This window comes from Aulonocara sp. 'chitande type north' Nkhata Bay, linkage group LG11, assembly GCF_057382095.1.
Source record: "Aulonocara sp. 'chitande type north' Nkhata Bay isolate Kocher_YH1m ecotype deep benthic linkage group LG11, A_spYH_male_GT1.1, whole genome shotgun sequence".
NCBI classification, from domain to species: Eukaryota; Metazoa; Chordata; class Actinopteri; order Cichliformes; family Cichlidae; genus Aulonocara; species Aulonocara sp. 'chitande type north' Nkhata Bay.
The window spans coordinates 40,076,994-40,096,153 of NC_141354.1; the positions used below are offsets into that span (position 1 = coordinate 40,076,994).

Below are 19,160 nucleotides of genomic sequence, written 5' to 3' on the forward strand. Positions count from 1 at the left end.
CAGGGAACATATATAAGAAGGCAGCAACCCAAGTATCGCCTTATATATAAAACTGTATAAATGAGAGTTCCTCCGACTTACCAAAGCAGGCCATCCTACCTGAGAGTATAACTCACAGTGGTGAGTCTGAAATTTACAGTTAGTGATGAACCTCAGACAAGCATGATACACAGAATCAACCATTCGAAGACATTGAGCAGAAGCATTCATATATAGAATATCACCATAATGCATGAAACGTGTGTTTAGCTGTGGTAACTAATTATTGTGGAAAGATCACAGAGAAACACTGATGATGTCATAAATCTCGACACACTGGGCTGCCTTTATACTGTCCCTGTGTTTACTTGGTACTGGTTCAATTCCAAAATTGCAGTATGGTAAAGTGTAACCGGTGTGATTCTGCGTTGTGTCTGATAAAAAAGGTAAAAGAAAGAAAGACCTCCAAGTAAATAATTTGCCCACTCCAGCTCCTCTCCCACAGGGGAATTGTAGAAAAAGGGCTGGCATTTATTTTTACATTAAACATAAAGTATGCATATACACGTAACATATTTGACATAAGATAAAACAAAAACAACATGAAATCTGACATACCTTAAAACACACATAATTCATATTTAGCCACCCTGATGTTTATGATTGCGATTTTAGTTCAGTTATTGTCATTATTAAGCCTGTTTTTGTAAGATGTTATAAGTGTGTAGTATGTGTGTATCATAAATGTGTTTTAGGCGCCATAAATGCTAGCATGAATATATACTCCTTGCTAGCTTGGGAGCTGTGGTGGGTTGAGCTAACCCTCTTCCCCACTGTTTGTATTTGGTCGTAGGAGCTGGAGTGGGCAAATTATTTACTTGGAGGTCTTTCTTTCTTTTACCTTTTTTTTATCAGGTGTTGGAAAGAAATGACACCCACCTCTCCCACAGGGGAATTGTAGAAAAAGGGGAGATGCAAAAGGGGTACATAGTATTGCACCAAAGAAGAAGAAGAAAAGAATGAGGAGGGGCTCTAACTGATAATGAACACAACTACAGGCTTGGAGGTCCTAAAAGTCAGGTATAAAAGAAGCAGTTTGGGGGTTTAGAACACATTTTGTGTAATTATAACAATGTGATTTATGACCCTGTTACAAAAGCACTAATGACTGACCTGCAGCTGAAGCAGCCACACCTCTGTGTGACATCATGAACACCGGAAATTACACCTGTTTTCACCTGCCGCATCTGCAGAATGAGATTTAAATTCTTATGGCTGTTTTTAGCCTTGGTACTCTGAGGGGGCTAAACTCGCGGGAGCTCCTCATGTTTGAGTCTGCAGCAGGTGGGCTTTCTCACCGTCCTCCAATCACAGATCATTTCCACTCCTGAAACTGAAGCAGGCCGAGAAACGTCATCAAAGGTCAGACACCTGGACCTGGTTAGATCTGAGGCTCTGACCCAAACATCCAGACAGCTGATGGTGATGAAGATGTAGGCTTCACATCATCAGTGTGTTAATCCTACCGAGTGCCTCCGCAGAGGCACAGCAACCAGACCGTTTTACTCACTCACCGCTCCGACGAACACCTGCACAAACAAACATCTGCACAAATAAACAAACATCTGCACAAACATCTGCACTCTCAGTGCTGCTGCTCCTGCTCGCAGATGTTCGGAGGAGGAGTGAACATGCTCCCTGTTCTTGCTTCATGAGTAACATCACATTTTTGGCACATTTTTCGTCGCAGTATTGGACGAAAACAAATCAAAGAACATTTAACGCTGTTATTTCAACGTTTTAACGCGTGCGCGGATGTTTAATTGACACTTCTCCTTTAAGAGAGCTTTTCCTTTAACACACCTGACCACACCTGAGCTGGACTTCCGGGTCTTTCACAAAGAGAAGAAACAACAACAAGTCGGCGGAAGAGAGCCGGGACCAGGATTAAAACCAGGATTAAAACCCGGCCCAGGTCTTCAGCGAACAGGTGGGTTTTTTCTTAGTGTGAATTTCCGCTCCGTTAGCATGTAGCCTGTTAGCTCGGAGCTCAATCACAGTTTTTATCATATTTGATCACAAACGTCACGTCGCCATGTCAACTTGAGACTGCCGTCATGCAATGGGCGGGACTACCGCTACCTGCAGCTTGTGTTTTATTTGTCACAATTTCAAGTTCAAAAAACTTCAGAGCATAAAAACAGAAATTTTTTAACACTCCCGCGCGCGCACACGCACGCATATAAACAGACAGTTGCGTCATATACAAAGCTGCGTGTAAGAGTCTGTATTGATTATTGATCATCAGATCAACACGAAACTTTCACACCTTCGTTCGTCCACTCTGAGCTCTGAGGGAGCCTCAGGGATGGAATAGAGTACGCTTGGGGAGTGTGATCGTGTGTACAGCGTCTCTTTATGTCTGTCTCCACGTTGGTTGAGTGTGGAGTAAGTGCATATGAGAGCATGAGGGTGGGAATGGATGTTTGTGTCTGTGTGTGCCTGTATGTCTGTGTCTATATGTCAGGTTGGGTATCAGACGCCACCTCTCTGGGGACATCTCAGGCCCTCCAAGGTTTGGAGGCCTATCTCCCCCTACCACCACTTCCCCTGCCAGTGGCGGACCCCCTCAGACATCGGTGCGTTGGTGGTTCTTTGTGTCCGGGGATGGGCGTCCAGGTACACACCGGCTCACTCCTTGGCGGCCGCTTATCGGGGCCTGGAGCCTGGGGCTCGCTCGGGCCACTTCGGAGGTGGGGTGCCCCCGGCCTCTCGGCCTGGGGCTCGGTCACTCAGGCGCAGCTGGCTGCCGGCGGAGCTCACGGGCGCGTCACTGCAACTCCCCCTGGCTTCTGCTCCGCGGCTGCTGAGTGAGCCCTCATCTGGGACTCTCCTCAGCTCTTTCTGGGACAGTGGCGCGGCTGCCCCTCTGTTGGTCTTCCTTGGTCTCTTGTGTTCTGGGGCCTCTGGATGTCTGGAGTTTTGATCTCCTCCACACCTGCTTCATGCCCTGGAGGACGGGGCTGTGGCCCCCCCACACCCTCTAGCAGATTATTACATGAAGGAACCTTTTAAAAAACAAAAAACAAGCACGTCCATGCTCACAGGTGTACACACGGGTGATCACACCCACAAACTACACCCTTTTTGGCTCCTACCTCAAAGCACACTGTGTTCTGTTGATCTTATGTGCTGCACAATAATGTTTAATATTTAGTATTTACTGTCATATTCCCATATATCATTGTGATGTTGTTTATTCTATTACTCTTGTTCTCTTCTGCTTGCTTTCTTTTTTCTTTCTCAGCAGGTGATCCAGGTGATTGATAGATGCATTTTTTTTCTCTGCTCGTTCTGTTGGTTTTTGTCTTTTGCCCTTCTCCCCCGTCCCTCTTCTCAGCTGTTTCTCTTTCCCTCTTTCTTTCTCCCCTTCTTTCCCCCAGTCAAGTCTGTCCCGTATTCAGTAAGTGAAAATAAAATAAACAATAAAAGGTGAATCAAATGGACCATTACGGCAAGGCTGGGATGGTCAGTTTGGTAAAGTAAATCCGTTGGGCATCTTTCTTTGCCTTTAGACAACAATTCTGATGCAAAAGAGCCAAACGGGACAGGCAAAAAAAAAAAGAAAAAAAAAAAAAAGGAATGGAAACGACATTTTTTCGCCTGATCTGTTCCAGAGCAGGTTAGATTAACAGCATCAGTTACCATGGTGATTTACCTCAACAAGCAGTGAATCAGCTTCATAGTTACGTGAAGTTACCTGGGTTTTAGTGGCGATGTGGGCCCCCCTAAAGATCGGAGGGTTTGAGGGTCATCAGAGAGGATGAGTTTGTCTGGACCGAAGTCCTGCACTTCTAAAATAACAAGCATAAAGCAGAACAACAGGAGACTAAATCTGAGTAAGAACAACACAAAAGCACTCAGAGTTCATCCTGATATCAAAGCCAGAGAATAAAGATGAGTTTGATGTCAGGGCCTGATGTGAAGAAGACCCGATCCCCTCTGTGCTTTCATCTGGACCACAGTCCATCCACTGTGCAAACTTCAGAAATCAGAGAGGGAACAAGAAACTAGAAAAGAATAGAATGGGCCTTTATTTTTCAGACTCAACGAAACGAGGTTGTTTTCCCACCGCGGAGCACCCGGGTTTACCTCCATTCTTGCCGGTCAGCTCTTTTTTGCTTCCGAGGCCTCATCGGAGGAAGCAAGCAGGCTTTTTTGTGCTGCTTTGCCGGCTTCGCAGAGAACTGGATCTTCAGGGGCTTTACTCTTGGGCTGCTGCCAGTAAAATACGCTTGAGACTTGTTGGAGCTGGTTTAATCCCCACAACCCCCTGTGTTTACCATCCGGGTTGTCACCTGAAAGCATGGAAAGCCACGGCTCATCACAATAGGAACCCTGATTTACTGTGTGGCTTACTGCACTGTGCGGGCTCTGTTCCAGGCTATTCTACAACTGTCCCGGTGGGTCTCAACATTAAAATGATGTTAATTAATGCCCGCTCAATTGCCAACAAGTCTTATATTTTAAATGACTTGTTCTGTGCAGAGACGCTTGATTTAATGTTTGTCTATGAGACCTGGCAGCGTGAGAATGAAGTCTCACATCTTTTAGAGCTATGTCCCACAGACTGTTCATTTCTCTGTGCGCCTCGGATATCTCGACGAGGAGGTGGAACAAGCTGTAATTTTTAAAAAGACATTTTCATACCAGTTGATTTCTTCGAGCTGTTACAACTCTTTCGAGATGGTTATGATAAAAATTGGAAGAGATCAGCCAATGTACGGTATCTTAATTTATCGTCCACCTGGGTCTGCTGCGTCTTTTCTGGCAGACTTGAAAGAATTTTTAACTTCCACTATTAAACTGGGCAAGGTCATCATTGTTGGACACTTCAACATTCATGCAGAGGACTCATCAAATAGTACCACTAAGGAGTTCCTGAGCATCATGGACTCTTTTAATTTTGTTCAGCATGTATCAGGCCCTACTCACACTGCTGGGCACACTCTGGACTTGGTCTTCACTTATGGCGTTTCCCTTGACCACTTGAATTTAAATGACGTTGTCTTTAGCCACCATAAGTCAGTCTCTTTTAATGTGTTTGTCAACTCAGAGTCTCTTCCCCAAGATTTTGTTAGCTGCAGGCCCTTTATTGATGACTCTGTTATTTCTAAATTTTCTTCCCTTTTTGATTTTAAAACTTCTTTTGACGATGTTGAGCTCCTTATTAACTCTTTTAATGAACACTGTCTTGCTATTGTCAATCAGGTTGCTCCTTTCAAAGATAGGCATTGCTCTGTTAGTTCCCGCACACCCTGGTTATATAATCAAACTCGTGGTCTTCGATGCTCCTGTCAAAAAGCAGAGCGTCTCTGGAAGTCCACTGGTCTGGTTGTCCGCTGCTCTCGCCGGCTGGAGTGACCATTGAACCCCCCGGCTTGCTATCGAGCGGGTGGGTAACAGACGTCTCTGAAAACGTCGGCACACTTTTGCAAATGTACGATGTCTTGACAAACCAAGAAGATATTTGTAATTTACACAGCTACTTTCTTGCCTGAAAATATGTTAAGTTTATTTTGCGACCCAGAAAGATTAATAAGACTAATTTTAAAACTTAGTAGCGGCCGCCATTGTTGGCAGCTGAAATTTGGCTATGAATTCTGGGATATGGTGGGATACGAAGGACACACCCGACCCATCCTTCAAATTTGGGGAAATGAAGGACACATTTGTCGGCCGCATTGGGACAGCCTTCGTCGCCTGGCTGTGACGTAGTCGGCCTTCAAATGCGGCCTCCGGAGGATGCAGCCGACGTTTTGGGACACAGCTTACGTTTGGTTGACTCTGTGGAATCCTTTAACCCTGGAGAACCCATGGGGTCAGAGCCGACCCCATGGGTTCTCCAGGGTTAAAAAGCAGTTAAAAACTTTTTTGTTTAAACAGGCCTTCTGCTAATCAACAATTTTGAATTGTTTTGAATTTGCATTGTTTATATTGTCTATTTTATTACTTAATATTTTCTTTATTTTGACCTTTGTGTACAGTGCTTTGTGACTGCCTGTCTACGAAAAGCACTTAATAACTAAACTTTACTTATTATGGGCGCTCCCCGCCAACCTGCCGGAGTTCAAATGTAAATAGTAAATACACGTTGGGAATAAATGACACACAAAAATAGGAAAGGCACACAGCGGAGAGCAAAGAAAAGACTTGGACTGAATGTGTGAGTGTCCTGAGTGATGGGGGTCACACAGGCCATGGCTCAGATGGGTGGGTGGCGTGCATTTGCTAAATCAATCATGAAACTTAGGTGAAGGTAGCATTTTTTTAATGTTTGTGATTCAGAATTTCATGTTGAGAAGAATTCTACATGCTTTATTGTGATGGCAGTGAAAGTGTCGTCTGTTGGGTTCAAACATTGCATCAGATTTCAAAATGATCTTTCACACAGTCTATATAAATGCAGGAAGCCAGGAGGTGGAGAAGGAGGCCTGCATTATGCCTTAGTGATCAACCACATCAAATTCAAATTCAAATTTTATTTGTCACGTACACAGTCATACACAGTACGATATGTAGTGAAATGCTTGGACAACTGCTCGTGACCTAAAGAAAACAAAAAAGGAAAAGGCTATGAATAAGATAGGAAATAAATATGAAAAATTAAAAAGGGTAAATTTAACTAGGAAGGAATAGAATATAAATTAAGGTTAAAAATGAAATAACTGTACAACACAAATTAGAATGAAGGGTAAATTTAACTGGGAAGAATAAGATAAAGATAAATATATAAATTAAAGTTGAAAATAAAATAACTGTACAACAAAATACACAATACACAATATAGAACTATATAAGAATGTATGAAGAAATCTAAATATAAATAAATATATACACAATAACAGCAGCTGTACAAGTATTAACCGGAAATGAAGAATATAGTGACCAGTGTTGTGCAAAACCAAAGTCCAGAAAGTCCAGTGTGTGTGTAAGAACTGTATGTGTGGGTCAGTACTGTGTGGTGGTGTGATTGAGAGACCGTATCGCCTGCGGGAAGAAGCTCCTCCTCATTCTCTCTGTGTTGGTCTTCAGGGAGCGGAATCGCTTTCCTGACCTCAACAGAGAGAACAGTCTGTTGTTGGGATGGCTGAGGTCCTTCACGATCTTCCTGGCCTTGGTCCAGCACCGCCTGCTGTAGATTGAGTGCAGGTCAGGGAGCTCGGAGCGGATGGTGCGCTCAGCTGACCGCACAACCCTCTGTAGAGCTCGTCTGTCCTGCATGGTGCTGTTCCCGAACCAGGTTAAGATGTTTCCCGCCAGGATGCTCTCTATGGTGCACGAGTAAAAGTTCCTGAGCACCTTGGAGGGCAGTTGGAAGTCTCTCAAGCGTCTGAGGTGGTAGAGACGCTGTCGGGCCTTTTTCACCACGGTGTTGATGTGACAGGACCATGACAGGTCCTGCGTGATGTGAACTCCGAGGTATTTGAAGCTGTCCACTCTCTCCACTGGGCACTCGTTGATGACGGGGGTCTGGTAGTTCCTCTCCTGCTTAGTGCTGAAGTCCACTATCAGCTCCTTTGTCTTACTGACGTTTAGAAGGAGGTTGTTCCTCTGGCACCAGTTCTCCAGATTCCTAATCTCCTTCAGGTAGGCCGTCTCGTTGTTATCAGAGATCAGGCCCACCACGACGGTGTCGTCAGCAAACTTGATGATGGTGGTGGAGCTGGTAGTGGCCACACAGTCATATGTGTACAAAGAGTACAGCAGGGGGCTCAGAACACACCCCTGGGGGGCTCCAGTGCTGAGAGTGGTGGAGGCTGAGACATGTCCGCCCATCCTTACTGCCTGTGGTCTGCCAGTTAGGAAGTTGGAGATCCACTGACACATAGATGAGCTGAGTCCCAGATGCTCCAGCTTGGTGGTGAGTGTGGAGGGAAGTACTCGAAGTACTCCAGTGTTTACTCCAGTGTTTCAGCACACACAGGTCGTGAGCTGTGTGTGGCACAGTTCCTTGTATCACCTGTTTACTGTTCACTTGGATTTACCTGACCCACTCTCTGTTCTCTGGCAGGTGCATTTGCTCACAAAACAGGACGCGCCATGATGGAGGACAGCGGAGGGAGGAAGACCAGAGAGGGCGAGGACGAGGAGACGGTGAGCTCAGTCGTGACCGAGACGAGCACGCTGCCGTGGTCTGCAGACAGACAGACGGGTGGACGGACAGGTAAAGCTGACAGGATGAGCGTGAGGTCAGGTGTGTTTCTTCCCGAGGCGTCGAGCTGCACAGAGAGCGAAAGAGAACTGAAGGCAGAGGTGGAGAGGAGGTGCGGCAGAGCGGGTTTAGACGAAGGAGCGGAGCTACGTGAGGATAAAACTAGGGTACACCTGTTGGAGGAGGAGCCCCGAGAGAACCTCCTGCCAGAGAAAGCTGCTCAGGTGTTCAGGCCTGCAGTGACTGCCCTCCACTCCCCCTCCTCACTCAGAGAGTCTGGGCCGCTCCGGGAAATGGAATCCGAGAAGAGTCCCTTTCTGGGTCCCCGAGGAGTTCCCGAGAACTACAATCAACATTATTACCTGCACGAGGAACTGCGCTCCAATAAACGTAAGTACTAACTCAGAGACTATGTCAGAAAATCACATCACCTTGCATCAGGAGGAAATGGTCAGGGGGTCGGGCACACCTGAACAGAACCACCTGAACCACCTTAAAATCTGTAGATTCTAGACGACGCTCAACTAAAACGACTGGAATGACTCGGATACTTATACATATTAGTGAAACCAGTCCCTGACAATCACAAAAATGCAAATGTTGAGGTTTTTTTGGGTTTTTTTAAAAGTAAAGTAAATTTTTATTTATATAGCACCAAGATAAAATCACAAAGTGCTTCACAGAAGCAGAAATGGACATGAAACCTCAAACAAACAAAATCAACCAAAAACAAGTTTAAACAGTCAAATTTAACACCAAGGTTACTAATGGAGGGTTTAATATAAGAAGCAAGAGGGCCTAGATTTTTAACCACTGGGGGAACAAATTTCTCAGGAGCAAAAACAATGACTTCAGTTTTACCAGCATTTAGTTAGTTGATAATTAGTTGATAATTATCAGCCAGCCGATCTCTAATGGAATCTAAGCAGGACTGCAAGATTTGGAGCTTAGAAACATCAGGTGGCCTAAAAGAGATATATAGCTGAACATCATTAGCATAACAATGATATGAAATATCAGAAAAAGAGCTACAAAGAGCCCCACAGGAGGATCAGAAAAAAAAGTTTTTAAAAATCAGAGGCTGAGGAAGAACTCCCCATTAAACAGGAAGTTGGCTAATGCGTGCTCTGGCATTATCTGCCACCATGGAAGCTGTGGAGAATTGCTTATGCCATCACTCATTTAACCAATCACGTCAGGTTTTGGGACCTTTGGACAGGACAGCCATGCTAGTGCGTCCAAATCATATGACCATTTAAGATGACGTACCAGCAAGATGCAGTCTCACTGAGTCTCCGTTTGTGTTGACAGACCAAGTAAAGCTAGAGTTATGATAAATCATTCTCATTGTGCTTTTTCCTGAATACTGTCGTCAGGTGTAGCGTACAGAGCAGTGGTAAAACTGGATGTTCTAAGGAATGCACTTTCAAGCAAAAACGAACAAACACACCCTTTCCTATTGGTGGAAAAATGCACCACATCAACCAATCAAGAAATGATATGGCAACACGTGCCATTTGTTTGCTTACAAAGAGGGGGAAAGTGGGAATGATTTTGATGTTTAGCATGTTTGAAGTGTGTCTACGGTGTTTGGCTTTTGTTCTTATTTTGCGTGTCACAGCAGCGAGGTGACGGCTGAATGTCACTGACTGAAATCTCCATGTGGAAAACAGAAGTGATACACCTGAGGTTTTAGGCCTGTGATGAGCTCCTCTGCCTTTTGCTGGACAGAACTAGTTTTTGGAACAACACAAATAATTTGTGTGACATCTGATTGCTTTGTGCAAAAAAACGGCAGAGACTGTTAACAGTTGCACAGAACTTTTATTTTTTCATCACAAGTTCTGAAAATGATTTGTTGAACATGTTTCCTGCTCTGATTTTCTTTTAAGGTTAGTTGTGTCACTACAGTATGTCAAAATGAAAACATGACTGTAAATTCAGACACGTGAAGTTGTGCGTAAAAGACTGATGCCAAACATGGTGAGGGAGTTGAAAACAGCAGGTTCTACCCTGGACTCCAGGGGGTTTAATTACCTGCCCCTGTTTATACACCTGTGCACCTCTGACTGCTGACTCTGCCTCCATTAACTCATTTTTCTCATCTGTGTCAGGAGGGCAGTGCTGTCTCAGTACGGATGTCCTGAAGATGGGCGTGTCTCTGATGGCCTCGGCGTTCTTCTTCCCTTTACTCGTCTGGGGTGGTTTTGTGTTTCTGCCATTTGACGCCCCGCTGCTGGATGGTGCCCCCCTCCGGCTCGTCTACACGCTGCGCTGCTCTGTGTTCGCTGCCACCCCCATCGTCCTTGGTGAGTCACATACCACCGAAAAAGAGATGCAGAATCTCACCTGTCTCACCTGTGTGCGTCTCACCTGTTCTTTAGGTTGGCTTGTTCTGGGCATCTCACGGCTAAGGTCAGGTGTGCTTCGTCCTCTGTTTGATGATGAGATAAAGGAGGCGGAGCTACAGGAAGTCACTGTCCACCAGCGCTTCATCTCTGACTCTGCCTCGCTGTTCCTGATTTACTTCCTGCAGCTGGTCGTTATGGCGATGTACCTTAGCCAGGAGCAGCTGAAGCTTGTGCCGCTCCTGACCATCCTCTTTGCTTTTGGAAGGTGAGGATCCATCCACGATGTGATCAGTCGATAACGACATCGATTGATGAATCTAATGGCGCTTCCGTGTCTACACAGGTTGGCTTACTGGGTCGCTGCGGCATTTGGCAGCAGCATTCGTGGATTTGGTTTTGGCATCTCCTTCCTGCCAAGTATCATCATGATGGGAGCAAACTTCTACTTCATCTTCACGATGGATGCGGCGAGTTCCATTTTCAGTGTTCCCCATGACGAGGCACCGCCTCAACCAGCAGGCCGACAACGGTTTTGGGGATAAGACACAAGCAGTGATTGATGATTGTCATTATCGATTGAAAAGTAAAATCTGTCTTTATTTTGAGGTTTAAATGCTTTAAAATGACCAGGCGTAGCCCTGCCTAGCTGGTGTGCGCGGCTCTTGTTTTTTCCTTTATTAAACTGCTTCCTGTTCTCTGCAGCTTCCTGTTGATCTTTTTTTTCTGTTTTATTTTCTACAATTGTTTTTATGATCAATAAATTAAAGAAAAGAGACTGTAATTTACAAATTTTCACAATAAAAGTTGGAAACTATCACATCGTTTCCTGTCTGCAGTGTTTCAGAATAATGTTGGTACAACAAACCTTTTTTTTTTTTTTTCAAAGGACATGACAAAATATGTGATTTAGGGAATAAAATAAGAAACTGATTATTATTTATGTTACAATTAGATATTTAGATTTTAATTTATATTTATTTACAAAGGTTTTTTTTTTTTTTTTGCACACTGCAGCCTGTCAGTGTTGATGATTAATCATCTGCTGCTGTGAAGCTGATTTTTCTAGTTAAACTGGTCAAACTGTCATATGAAATCTGAGCACAGGAAGTACTCACACCCTGACTTCACAATAAAAGGATAATGTTTTTCATTTTGGATAAATAAGAATCTTAAAAATATCGTGAAGTATCAAGAGTCGATAATTTTTGTCCCTCTTTATCAGTATTTATAATTTGATAAGCAGAAATGACACAGGAGGATAAAGGGTTGAAATGTTTGTTGCTCTGAGGCATCGGAAACAGTATGCGTCATTATATATAAACACAGTTTCCGGTGACACAAACTAATGAGATCAATCGCAGTGATCAATAATCACGAGATCATTTACGGTTGACAGGAAGCAATTTTCTGTCTTCGCCATTCTGTCTACAGGGAAGCTTTTATTTTGAAGGCTCAGGTGTGTGAGGCTTTTGCAGGTAGACTGCATTTTTTTTTATTGTCACGGACTGAAGGAACTTCCGAGAGCAGCACTGCCATTTGTTCCTGCAAGATCGGCTCATTTACACCACATCCTGCCACTGAAAACGCCAAACAGAGAAGTTTTCTTCATGGAGTCCGTACCTGTGAGGAGGCGGTCCTGCCTGCTGCGCTTCAGAGAGCGCTGTCCGTTCAGGAAGCTCTGCAGACGCACGTACGGTCAGTAATCTCTGTTTAAATAAAGCTCAGTGAAACTGCTTTTGTAATCAGCTTTCAATAAACTTTAACAATAGGTGTGTTTTAACGTCATTAACGTGTTTAACCCTGATGAGGTCATCAGAGGCTGCAGGGCTACTCTGGGGGAGAGGCAGGGCTCACCTGGACAGGTGAGAAGTGTGATATACTTCACCTGAGTAGAAACGCCATAACAGGTCTAAATTAAAGCTGCTGACCTTCAAAACAGATTCGAACTTGATCAAAATAACTGTGTACACCTGCGTGACAACCACTGTCTTAGCTTTCAGTTCTGGTTTTAACTCCAGTTCTTCTTCTGGTCTATTTTCTTAGGTCCAGCCACAGTTGTGGTTCGGTTACAGTCCACTGTCAGAGGCCATCATTTGTAACCTTCACTAAAGCAGTTTCTGTGCTGTGCTGAGCTCTGAAACCTGACTGAAACTCTTCAAATAAGCCATTCCTCTGCAGATGATCTGTTAGCTGTTTGACAACTACTGGCAATGGCAATGTAGCTTGCCATTGCCAGTGTGTGAATGGGTGAATGACTGAATGTAGTGTAAAGCGCTTTGGGGTCCTTAGGGACTGAGTAAAGTGCTATACAAATGCAGGCCATTTACCTTTTTACTCTTTCAAGAAAGTTTGATATAAAGGAAGGTTGGAGATTGGCCTATAATTAGCTAAGACTGCTGGGTCTAGAGATGCTTTTTAAGTAAAGGTTTAACTACAGCCAGCTTGAAGGCCTGTGGTACATAGCCGATTATTAGAGACAGGTTGATCATATTTAAGATTGAAGCATTAATTAATGACAGGACTTCTTTGAGCAGTCTAAAAAGAGTTGTTACAAAGGGCATAAAGCACCTCGAGGTGACTCTTGTTGCGATTTGGCTGAATTGAACTGATTCCATTTCTATTTCCAGTCGTGATTTTGGTCAGAACAGAGAAAGAAATCAGTCTGTCCCAGAGGTTGCTGACTCTTTATCGCCTCCTGTTTCCTGTGGAACAGACATATCAGCAGCAGATTCGTCTCCTATTGATCTACCTTGGAATGATGTCAGATTTTCCTCCACCAAGCAGCCAATGCTTCAGATGTTCCCACATTTGGCCAGGTGTCAGAGTTTCTCTCCTCCTGACCAATCAGACGCAGACACTCACATGGAGGAAGATTTGTGTGCCGCAGAGAACCATCAGAACCACCAGAGTCACCAGAACCAGCAGCAGGACGCAGAGGGCAAAGCAGACAACCATATGGGTGAGGACTGCCTGTGCTTTTAGTTTGAGCCTGCAGAAGCTGAACTGAGGAGTTCAAAACCAGATTTTTAGACCTTTGAAAGGAATCGGTTAGTTTCTGTCTTTTTCTCTTTATTATTTATATTTATGATTTCCTTGGAGACACATGCTAAGCTAAAGGAGCCCAGTTAGCTCATTTAGTGGATTAATTTTTTTCCAGTGACGCATGAATTTTACCCAGACCTCACTGATGTTAACATCACAAATGGACCATAACGTACACTGACTGAGTGGGAAGCCGTGACCGCAGAGGTAACTGCTTCACCCAGGAGCTCAAAGGCTTGCCACTAGTTGAAATCTCTCTGATTTTTGTTTTGTTGCTTCTTCCTGTTTCAGAGCTCGATGATGACGTAGACCCAGAAACCGGAGAGAGAGCACAGGGTTGACCCCACCCCCTTTCTGTCAGGAACTGCTGCACCGCCCACATCACCTACACCTGGGGGAAGAAAGAAGCCTGTTGCACGATCATGACCTAAAACACTGTCAGAATTCTAAAAATGTTTAAAGAGAATCTAGTTTAAAAATGGATTTAGACCAGTAACAGATATATTAGATGACAATAACAGGTAAAGTAACATTTCTATGAAGAAATATGTGAACCTCTTATGATGATTAATAAAGGTAAAATCAGAGTCAGGTGTTTTCAGTTGAGCTGTTTATATTCAATTCAATTCAGTTTTATTTATATAGCGCCAAATCACAACAGCAATAGCCTCAAGGCGCTTTAAGGTGCTTTATATTGTACAGTATTTAAAGAACTATCTATCTGAGTCTGATTTCCACAACATGTTGTGACTCATGACCAGATGAGAAGTGAGGATTTCAGAAAGAGACTTGTTGGTGGTCATTGGGCTGTAAGGGTTCCCAGAAGCTTCCCTACTTTTATATTTTTCATTTGTTGCATCAATCAGCATGCACTTTGTCACTCAGAGAGTAAAAGTCCTGAATTAGCAGCTAAGAACCAAAAACAGGTTCCAAGAACTTTGGCAGTTTGTACTTCCTGCAGCATGGAGTGACCACAGCTACGAAAATGTTCCCACAGTCCAAAAGCATCTATGGTGGGGTCATGGTTTGGGACTGCTTCAGTGCATACAGACCAGAACAGCTCACCATCACTGATGGAATGATGGATTTTGACTGAGAAGCAGGACATCTGCCTGTGGATTGAATCGTGCAGCAGAGACAACAACCCTCAGCTCACAAGGAGAACATTGAAGAAACGTTCACGTGAGGAGATGTGAAGCTCAGAGTCCTTGAGGCTATTGGCCACAGCAGAACCTGGAAGCAAAGGTTCAAATACTTGATATGATACTGGACCAGTCGCCTCAAGATGCTTTGTATTGTAAGTTAGACCATACAATAATTTAACATTGATAACCCCAACAAGCATATGACCCCCTATGAGCAAACACTTTGACGACAGTGGGAAAGAAAAACTCCCTTTTAACAGGAAGAAACCTCCGGCAGGATCAGGGAGGGGCGGGGCCATTGATTGGTTGGGGTGCGAGAAGGAAGACAGGATAAAGACATGCTGTGGAAGAGAGACAGAGATTAATAACAGATATGATTCAATGTAGAGAGGTCTGTTAACACATAGTGAGTGAGAAAGGTGACTGGAAAGGAAAAACTCAATGCATCATGGGAATCCCCCGGCAGCCTACGTCTATTGCAGCATAACTAAGGGAGGATTCAGGGTCACCTGGTCCAGCCCTAACTATATGCTTTAGCAAAAAGGAAAGTTTGAAGCCTAATCTTGAAAGTAGAGATAGTGTCTGTCTCCTGAATCCAAACTGGAAGCTGGTTCCACAGAAGAGGGGCCTGAAAACTGAAGGCTCTGCCTCCCATTCTACTTTTAAATACTCTAGGAACAACAAGTAGGCCTGCAGAGCGAGAGCGAAGTGCTCTAATAGGGTGATATGGTACTTTACGGTCATTAGGGAGCGTTCACCCCATGATCAGAAGGTTGAGGGTTCAAATCCACCGAAGGCTACCTGCGGTATCCCTGAGCAAGGTACCGTTCCTACACATTGCTTCCTGGGTGCTGGATTGGCTGCACACTGCTTCACTGAGTGAATCGGTTAAATGCAGAGAGTAATTTCCCTACAGGGAAAATCCAGTTTTGAGATCCTTCCCAGACACCTTAACGCCCACTCACATCTAGGTTTCACAATGAGGTCACCCGAAACCCTGGCTGATTGTGACCCACACCCGTTTTCACACCTTGGGTTGTGTGATTAGGTAGAGGTTTATTAGGGGGTCCATTGTCCCTCTTGGCAGATTACTCCCACAGGGCTTAAATCTGGGACTCTCCACTACTTGACCCTTAGAACTGAAAAAGCTTGTTGGATGAGAGGTGAAATGTCTTAAAGCAACTTAAAGAAGTCCAGACGCTTTTCTTTCCAAGCTCCTTAGACTACGATAACCTGGATGACTGAGAACCTTCACAGACATACAGGGGAAAGTATACAAAAAAAAAAGATAAGATGGGGCCTGATTGAATCAGTTATGATTAGTATCATCAGTAAATAAAGTAGCAGGTCTGACTGGATTCTCTTTAAATGCTTTTAGGGCTTGTTTAGGTTTAGGAAGGTTTAGGTCGTACTACAGAAAGAGAGGAAAATGTTAAAGGCTTTAATCTTTTTACTGCAACAGAAACACCTCCATTAATCGTTTGTCTGTTTTACAAAGAACCTGAAACCTGAATCAGGTTTTGTTTTGTGTACAAGAAGTGTCACTCATCTGCTGCAGGTAAAGCCGCACTCAGACATCAGTATAAAAGGTTCTGCTGTCCCTGTGACAGAGTATTGGCACCAGGGCATGGCATTCAAAAGGAAAGCTTTTGTGTAAGAAGCACATGAATTCAATTCAATTCAATTCAATTTTATTTATATAGCGCCAAATCACAACAAAAGTCGCCTCAAGGCGCTTCATAGATACAGAGAAAAACCCAACAATCATATGACCCCCTATGAGCAAGCACTTTGGCGACAGTGGGAAGGAAAAACTCCCTTTTAACAGGAAGAAACCTCCGGCAGAACCAGGCTCAGGGAGGGGCGGGGCCATCTGCTGCGACCGGTTGGGGTGAGAGAAGGAAGACAGGATAAAGACATGCTGTGGAAGAGAGACAGAGATTAATAACAGATATGATTCAATGCAGAGAGGTCTATTAATACATAGTGAGTGAGAAAGGTGACTGGAAGGAAAAACTCAATGCATCATGGGAATCCCCCGGCAGCCTACGTCTATTGCAGCATAACAAAGGGAGGATTCAGGGTCACCTGGTCCAGCCCTAACTATATGCTTTAGAAAAAAGGAAAGTTTTAAGCCTAATCTTAAAAGTAGAGATAGTGTCTGTCTCCCGAATCCAAACTGGAAGCTGGTTCCACAGAAGGGGGGCCTGAAAACTGAAGGCTCTCCCTCCCATTCTACTTTTAAATACTCTAGGAACAACAAGTAGGCCTGCAGAGCGAGAGCGGAGTGCTCTAATAGGGTGATATGGTACTACAAGGTCATTAAGATAAGATGGGGCCTGATTATTTAAGACCTTGTATGTGAGGAGCAGGATTTTGAATTCAATTCTGGATTTAACAGGAAGCCAATGAAGGGAAGCCAAAACAGGAGAAATATGCTCTCTCTTTCTAGTTCCTGTCAGGACTCTTGCTGCAGCATTTTGGATTAGCTGAAGGCTTTTCAGTGAGTTTTTTGGACATCCTGATAATAATGAATTACAGTAGTCCAGCCTGGAAGTAATAAATGCATGAACTAGTTTTTCAGCGTCACTCTGAGACAGGATATTTCTAATTTTAGAGATGTTGCGCAAATGGAAGAAAGCAGTCTTACATATTTGTTTAATATGTGCGTTGAAGGACATGTCCTGGTCAAAAATTACTCCAAGGTTCCTCACCGCGTTACTGGAGGCCAAGGTAATGCCATCCAGAGTAAGAATCTGATTAGATACCATATTTCTAAGATTTTCAGGGCCGAGTACAATAACCTCAGTTTTATCTGAATTAAGAAGCAGAAAGTTAGCGGCCATCCAGGTCTTTATGTCTTTAAGACATTCCTGCAGTTTAACTAATTGGTGTGTGTTATCTGGCTTCATGGACAGATAGAGCTGGGTGTCATCTGCATAGCAGTGAAAATGTATGCTATGTCTTCTAATGATACTGCCTAAGGGAAGCATGTATAATGTAAACAGAATTGGTCCTAGCACTGAACCCTGTGGAACTCCATAATTAACCTCAGTGTGTGAAGAGGACTCTCCATTTACATGCACGAATTGGAGTCTATTAGATAGATATGATACAAACCACTGCAGCGCAGTACTTGTAATACCTACAGCATGTTCTAATCGCTCTAATAGGATATTATGATCAACAGTATCGAACGCTGCACTGAGGTCTAGCAGGACAAGCACAGAGATGAGTCCACTGTCAGAGGCCATAAGAAGATCATTTGTAACCTTCACTAAAGCTGTTTCTGTGCTGTGCTGAGCTCTGAAACCTGACTGAAACTCTTCAAATAAACCATTCCTCTGCAGATGATCTGTTAGCTGTTTGACAGCTACTCTTTCAAGGATTTTTGATATGAAAGGAAGGTTGGAGATTGGCCTATAATTAGCTAAGACTGCTGGGTCTAGAGATGGCTTTTTGAGTAAAGGTTTAACTACAGCCAGCTTGAAGGCCTGTGGTACATAGCCGATTATTAGAGATAGGTTGATCATATTTAAGATCGAAGAATTAATTAATGGCAGGACTTCTTTGAGCAGTTTTGTAGGAATGGGGTCTAAAAGACACGTTGATGGTTTGGAGGAAGTAATTATTGAAGTTAACTCAGAAAGATCAATTGGAGAAAAAGAGTCTAACTTAATATCAATGGTACTAAGAGTAGCTGTAGATAATATTACATCTGTGGGATGATTATTGGTAATTTTTTCTCTAATGATAAAAATTTTATTTGTGCAGTCCAGGCAAGAAACTTGCAACATGTCAGAGGACGATGTGACCTTTGACCTGCTGACAATAAATTTTTTCCCACAAAGTTCTGACTTTCCCATAAAAAATTTCCCGTAAGAAGTTCTGACTTTCCCATCCCATAACATCTTTCCTCAGAATGTGACCGAGCTTTTGATTTTTCTAAGATTATTTAACTTCCAGTTTGAAAACATGAAGTTCCCGGTGGCTGATTTCTGGTCAATAAAATGATCGATTTATCTGATTTTAACATTTTGTGAGGTGATAAAATAAAAAGGTGATTTCTGTGGTGCAGATTTAATAATTTCCTTAGGGATCAGCATACTAAAAAAGTATGCTGATCCCTAAGGAAATCTTACTTTTTTAGTATGCTGATTCTGCTTGATGAATCCCAACTCGTTTAAACTTTTGTCCTTAGGTCTGATTCTAATGTACGGTCATCTTATTGATTACTGAACTATTGATGACAATGTGATGGCTCTATAAAACTGAATGTTTGGCGTTTTTCCTCTGCTTTTGTGTGAACAATAAAGCTATTCAATACCGGGTATTTTGTGTTGTATCCCATCCATCCATTTTCTTCCACTTTTCCAGGTCGCAGGTCGTTGGTCGGGCAAACAGCCTAAGGAGATAAATCAAGGGTTA

The 19,160-nt window shown here is 43.5% G+C and overlaps 2 protein-coding genes across 3 annotated transcripts; both read left to right on the plus strand.

The window, feature by feature from the left end:
• Positions 1-1,826: 1,826 nt before the first annotated feature.
• Positions 1,827-11,370, plus strand: LOC147319890 (transmembrane protein 79-like). Its single transcript, XM_086312749.1, has 5 exons — positions 1,827-1,969; positions 8,054-8,584; positions 10,309-10,503; positions 10,579-10,810; positions 10,889-11,370. Exons 2-5 carry the CDS (start codon positions 8,083-8,085, stop codon positions 11,085-11,087), a joined length of 1,128 nt encoding a protein of 375 aa, XP_086168875.1. The 5' UTR covers positions 1,827-1,969; positions 8,054-8,082; the 3' UTR covers positions 11,088-11,370.
• A 591-nt stretch (positions 11,371-11,961) lies between these two features.
• On the plus strand, positions 11,962-16,660 carry LOC147319891 (uncharacterized). Of its 2 annotated transcripts, XM_086312750.1 has the most exons (4): positions 11,962-12,240; positions 13,259-13,504; positions 13,703-13,794; positions 13,879-16,660. In XM_086312750.1, exons 1-3 carry the CDS (start codon positions 12,153-12,155, stop codon positions 13,756-13,758), a joined length of 390 nt encoding a protein of 129 aa, XP_086168876.1. In that variant the 5' UTR covers positions 11,962-12,152; the 3' UTR covers positions 13,759-13,794; positions 13,879-16,660. The 2 variants fall into 2 exon arrangements, with proteins under 2 accessions (XP_086168876.1, XP_086168877.1); XM_086312751.1 differs by lacking the exon at positions 13,703-13,794 and having other exon boundaries at positions 11,991-12,240.
• The last annotated feature ends 2,500 nt before the right edge of the window (positions 16,661-19,160 follow it).